This window comes from Propithecus coquereli, unplaced genomic scaffold, assembly GCF_000956105.1.
Source record: "Propithecus coquereli isolate 6110/MARCELLA unplaced genomic scaffold, Pcoq_1.0 Scaffold19, whole genome shotgun sequence".
NCBI classification, from domain to species: domain Eukaryota; kingdom Metazoa; phylum Chordata; class Mammalia; order Primates; family Indriidae; genus Propithecus; species Propithecus coquereli.
In genome coordinates this window covers 9,197,611-9,204,027 of record NW_012143856.1, presented here as the reverse complement: position 1 = coordinate 9,204,027, position 6,417 = coordinate 9,197,611, and the positions used below count along the sequence as shown (strand labels likewise).

Here is a 6,417-nt window from a genome sequence, read left to right as displayed (position 1 = left end):
TGAAACATAATAAACAGATTGTATTAAATACACGGTGTTCCTGATTATTGCATCACTGGTCTCTTGTGAAATCATATGTTATAAAATGGTAAAACAAATTATTCTTATACTGGTATTCTTTTGTTTAACTTACTAAGTCTATTAATGATATTTCTTAGAAATCCTGTGTACTTTATGAATATCATATATAAGTTCTTCAATATGTATAGAGCTGTGAATTAATATCGTGTTTTTCTTGCTCTGGATATATTATCTGTACGGAATAGCAGTGATAGTTTGTACGGAAACTTTTAATGTAGATTAAAAAGAGCACTTACCAAACAAAGAAGGAGACTATATGTTAAAAAGATTAATGTGTCCTAAGTTGTTACATTGTTTTGACTTCAAAATGACTTTCTCTATTGTATGCAATTGTATTTTCTCTTAGGTCTATGCATGTATGATGGTTTTCTTCCTGAGCAACATGATTGAGAACCAGTGTATGTCAACAGGTGCATTTGAAATAACTTTAAATGGTAGGTTCTATATAGTTTGCATTTTGTGACAAATTTTAAATGATTTGAAATGAGCATCAGGCATTTCTATTTTTCATAATAGGAAATTATTATTTGCTGACATGAGATCCTTCGGGAAAGAGAAACTTCTTTAATGCTTACATAGAAGAGAATTTATTTGAAAGAAATTGGAAATTTAGGAGATAGAAGAATTTAGAAAATTTGAACTTATTCACTGTCTTTACCTCTATTTGAACTTCACATTTTGGAATTCCTCAAAGAGTTGGCCCTCTTCTTATGGCGGATCGTCTCTATAGTCCTCATCTACTCCCATGGCTTTAAAATAACATTTGTGTGATAATCCCTGAATATATAGCTCTAGACTTCTCTTCTAAGTGCTGTCCCCAGGAATCTTAAACATAACCTAGTTCAGGCCACAATTACCTTGATACTCTGTTATCCATTCTCTAAACTAGGGTTTGGCAAATATGGCCCTTGAGCTAACAACGGTTTTTACTTTTCTTTTTTTGGAGACAGGGTCTGGCTCTGTCGCCTCAGGTAGAGTGCAGTGGCATCATCATAGCACACTGCAACCTTCAACTCCTGGACTCAAGCCATGCTCCTGCCTTAGCCTCCCAAGTAGCTCGGACTACAGGTGTGCACCACCACACCCAGCTAATATTTCTATTTTTTGCAGAGACGGGGTCTTGCTCTTGCTTAGGCCAGTCTCAAAAACTCCTGGCCTGGAGGGATCCTTCTGCCTTCACTTCCCAAAGTACTAGAATGACAGGCATGAGCCATTAAACATTTTTAAATGGTTTTAAAAAAGTCAAAAGAATATTTTCGACACATAGAATTTACATGAAATTCAAACTTCTGTGTTTATAACTAAAGTTTTGAGTTTCATCAGTGAAACGTTTGTGGAAATTTGTCTCTCTAGTTATGTAATTATCTATAAAGTATCCTTGATTTTGTCTCTTGTTCTATAAAACCTAAAGTATTTACCATCTGGCTTACAGAAAAATTCAGCAGTATCAACTCTAAATAGTAATTGTTTTAAATGCAAATTTTATCTCGTTGTTTGAATGTCTCAAATTCATTAAATGACTTGACTTTGTTCTCAGGATAAAGACTAGAACATTTAACATGGCCAAAAGGCCCTACATGGTCTAGTCTAGGGGTCAGCAAGCTATGGTCCTGTGGGCCATATCCTCTGCTGCCTGTTCTGTGAGTGAAGTTTTATTGGAACATAACTATGCCTGTTTGTTTATGTATTGTCTATAGCTGCTTTCAGGCTACAAGGAGAGTTGAGTAACTGACAGAGACTGTATATCTCCCTAGCCAAAAATGTTTACTTTCAGGCCGGGCGCGGTGGCTCACGTCTGTAATCCTAGCACTCTGGGAGGCCGAGGCGGGCGGATCGTTTGAGCTCAGGAGTTCGAAACCGGCCTGAGCAGGAGCGAGACCCCATCTCTACTAAAAATAGAAAGAAATTAATCAGACAACTAAAAATATATAGAAAAAATTAGCCGGGCATGGTGGCACATGCCTGTAATCCTGGCTACTTGGGAGGCTGAGGCAGAAGGATCGCTTGAGCCCAGGAGTTTGAGGTTGCTGTGAGCTAGGCTGACGCCACGGCACTCACTGTAGCCCGGGGTAAAGAGTGAGACTCTGTCTCAAAAAAAAAAAAAATGTTTACTTTCTGGCCCTTTAGTTTGTTGGCTCCAATATAATCATCTCCACTTCCCCGGCTTCCTTTTTGCCACACCTCCCCTATATTTCTCTCAGCCATGCTGACTTTCTCTTACTTTTAATGTGCCAACCTCCTTTCCAGCCTTTACACTTCTATTCTCTCTGCCTCAATGGTTTTCTACTCCCCTGAACCTTCACTCTGTCTTAGAAATTTTTCTTTGTCTTTTAGAACATTACTTCTCTAACTAGTAAGGAAGAGAGGCTGAGTATGTGCCTCTTATAGTACAGTGACACTTTTTAGTTTTAATTCTTAATGTACAATTATAATCTCGTAGCTATTTGTGTAGTTCTTTTGGTATTTCTCTTACAAGAATGTAAACTCCCTAAGAATAAGGAGCTGTACTCTTTTTCTCACTTTTATATCCCCAGTTATATATGTAGGCACCCAATAAATACTTGTGGAATGAATGTTTATTATCAAATCGTCTTTAATTTTTTGTGGGGTGGTGCCATTTATTTTTATAGATGTACCTGTATGGTCTAAGCTGGAATCTGGTCACCTTCCATCCATGCAACAACTTGTTCAAATTCTTGACAATGAAATGAAGCTCAATGTGCATATGGATTCAATCCCACATCATCGATCATAGCCCCACCTATCAGCACTGAAAACTCTTTTGTAAGTAGTTTAAAAATATAATAACTATATATGGGTTTCTGTTAATTCTCATCACGAATTAGCAAGTTAGTAGGTATTACATATATTACCACTTGAGTTTCCAATTTAAGATTAAACAGATGGATATGTTCTTCATTAAAATTTATAAGTATATCAAGAGAGTTTGGGCCTGCCAAATAAAGTAAGGTTGTGTTAATAATTTTGTTTATCTTTAAGGCTTAATAATAGGGTCTGTTACATCATCTTTTTCATTCCAAAATCCAAATGACTAGAGTTGATATGTTAGAATGTATATATAGATATATCCTCTCCTTACTTTCAAATAATTAGTTCCTGAGAGTATGCAAATTCTTTTAACATGCTCTGGACAGAAAACTTAACAAGTAAATGTGTGAACACAGAGAGGTATTAGATAACTTTTGCTTAGCAGAGTTCAGTTTTTTTCTCATCAGCAAGTTAACTTTCTAAAAGAGTTTTTATACGAGTAATTTTTGAAGTAAAATATTTTTTTTCTGTGTATCTTTCAGACATTAAAGGATTTTTGCAAGAGCAGCGTGACTGACATTATGAAGGCCTGTACTGAAGACAGCGAGCTGTTAGTACAGACCAGATGCTTTCTTGGCAGGCTCGTTGTACCTCTTGGAAAACCTCAATGCAAGAGAGTTTTTCAGTGCTGGCACATTTTGGAATTCTGCACATTCGTGGAGTGCAATAATACTGTATAGCTTTCCCCCCCCCCCAAATTCACCCAGTTAATTGTTTTTTTAAAAAAATAGTAAACATTGCTACTTGTAAGTTTTTTCTTAGTCATATTTGAAAAAGTAGAAAATTGAGTTACAATTTGATTTTTTTTAAGATGTCTGTTAAATCTGTTGTGCTTTTATATGAATTTTTGTTTTTTATAGTTTCAAATTAATCTCTTGGGGAATATAGTTAAAGTTCCCAAATACTTTATAAGAGTTTATCAGATATCTCTAATTTGGCCATGTCCAATATGTATAGTTTTCAAAATATTGCAGACTGTGAACAGTGCATTATACAAGATTATGGGGGAAATCCTATATCCAGAGTACTCTACAGATTTGTGTGTATGTGTGTATGTGTGTGTGTGATTACCAGAGAACTACTAAAAAACCAACTGCTTTTTAAATCCTGTTACTTAGTTCAAGTGTCTTGCCTTGACCAATCTAATGAGTTAACTGGGCCTTTATACTTAACTAAATAAAAAACTAAGCAGACATGAGTTAAATAAAAAAGTTTCAATTTATTGCTCAGTGTACCTGTTAACATTATATTTAACAATCGACTGCCTAAATTTCTGTTTTGATTTACAGATAATTTCATAAAGGACACAGTTTAGATTCACACACAAAGAATGGGTTCATTTACCATTTTTAGGATCATTGAAACTCACCTCCCTAAAGAACGTTCACTTGAACCTTTACATCATTGATATTAGGTGAATGGAGATCAATTGTCTGATAATTTAATTTGTCTAACATCGTATATCAGAATTTTATTGTATATGAGGAACAAATAAGGTTTTTAAATTTAATTTTAACTACTATTTCAGAATTCTAAAAAGGCAATTTTTTGAAAACTTAAATTGATAACGACTATAAGAATAACTTTGCAGAAATGGGACCATAATGTTAAAAAGTCATATACTGGCAATCACAACATACTTTAGCTTCCATATAGCAATAAAATTGGTAGAGCCTAAAGTAGGCCTATATTTGTTGGTAGAAATAAAGGGATTTAAGGAAAAGTTATGAGATACAAGTTGAGTATCCCTTATTGGAATGCTTGGGGTCAGCAGTGTTTCAGATTTTGGAATATTTGCATTATACTTACTGGTTAAGCATCCCAAATCTGAAATCTGAAATACTCCAACGAGCATTTCCTTTGAGTGTCATGTTGGTGCTCAGAAAGTTTCGGATTTTGGAGCATTTTGGATGTGAGATTTTCGGATTTGGGATGCTCAACCTGTAGTTCAACATTGGGTCCACTTAACACTTAAGTTTATAGGGCCTAACCTTATACTTTGTCACTGATTATTTGTTGATTGCATGTCAGGTAATGATCCTGATTGTGACAGCCTAAAGGTAGAACACAATATACTATAATCTCCAGATGACAATCTAATAATTTGCTACAGGAAATTGATTAAATGGTTATCCTTTTAATTAAGAGTGCAAAACTGTTAATCTAAGTTCTTCATATAATGACAAGAATCAATACAATTTAAGCTGAAAATTCCTTAGAGATTGTTGTTCAGGTATAATATTATTACATCTTTGACTGGAGCGTAAAACCTGTTATCTGATTGTGTGCCACTCTAAACTCCCCATGTTCTGCAAGTTGAACATCTGCTGAATGTGTGTAAGGGTCTTTCTTCAGCTAATGGACATTCCACTAGTGACACAGTTATCTTTGTGGCATGTAGATATTCAGAACTTGGGCCTTGGAAGTTACCGTGGACCTGATGGGTCAAACTATAAAGAACCTAAGAGTCCAATCCAACGCTCTTCATGTTTGGCTTGGGTTGAATAACTTGTCTTTTGGAGAATAGCTTTAAGTGGCTTATACACTGATAAAACTCAGCTATTTTGTTGACACTCATCTTTATTTTGTTTTATGCTCAGCCATATTTAAATCTTGACTTTAATAGAGTCTAGTGAAAAAAATTAGTGGGAAGAATGAATATAAAAAGAATAATATAAGAAAAAAGGAAAGTAAACTATTTAGGATATAGTTTTATTCCTGACATTTCAAAATTTGTTATTTGCTTATAAATTGTTGTGGCTGTGTAGTTTCTCAATGTCTATGCACTAGTAGAAGACCATAGAACATGCCAGCAGGTTGGCTAATATTGTTGGGGTTTTTACCACAGTTGCCATTGTGGAAGAAATTATTTATTACATTAATAAAGAAATGTTGATAAAACATGGCTTTTTACCTCAGTGTATAAGATGCGTAAGACAAATATGCTTTCAAATTATAAATGGTATTGTTTGCTTATGGCATCAACATTAATGACAGGAATTCATCAGCTTTTACAACTATCAAAATATAACGAGATCCCAATGTATGTTCCTTCATACTTTGAATGTTAATTAGTTTGAGACCTTGATTGGTTGACAAACATTTTATCATTGTCATAATTTAAAATCAGATTTTTTAAATAGCCTACAGGATTTTCAGTGTTCTAAGGCTTTGTTTTTTAAATCTCTTTTGAGAGAAACAAGTGAGGAGTTGTAAAGTTTGGGGATTTACCTGCGTGGCATTGTGCGAATAAACTTGTATTAAGCTAATTTGAAAGGAACCCCTACTTTGTGGAATTAAATCTACATAGAGCACTTTATCTGCTAACTGTATTTAGGAAATTTTGTGTTATAAAAGTTATCAAATACTGTGTTTACTTTCCAGTGGCTTCTTAACCAGTATCTACCACCCCCCCCTCAGTCTGGCACTCAATTCTTACCACTCTTGGACCTTAAACTACTTCCTTTTGGGCCCCCTGTGCTTCAGTGCTGCTAAACTGTCAACAGC

At 34.8% G+C, this 6,417-nt stretch overlaps 1 protein-coding gene across 1 annotated transcript in view; it reads left to right on the top strand.

The window, feature by feature from the left end:
• The window catches only part of LOC105809110 (selenoprotein T), a 41,888-nt gene extending 37,773 nt beyond the window's left edge, over positions 1-4,115 (top strand). The window contains exons 3-5 of the mRNA XM_012642856.1: positions 428-515; positions 2,712-2,865; positions 3,393-4,115. Of these exons, the coding sequence (XP_012498310.1) occupies positions 428-515; positions 2,712-2,836 (213 nt within the window). The 3' untranslated portion in view covers positions 2,837-2,865; positions 3,393-4,115. The remainder of the gene's footprint in view (positions 1-427; positions 516-2,711; positions 2,866-3,392) is intronic.
• The last annotated feature ends 2,302 nt before the right edge of the window (positions 4,116-6,417 follow it).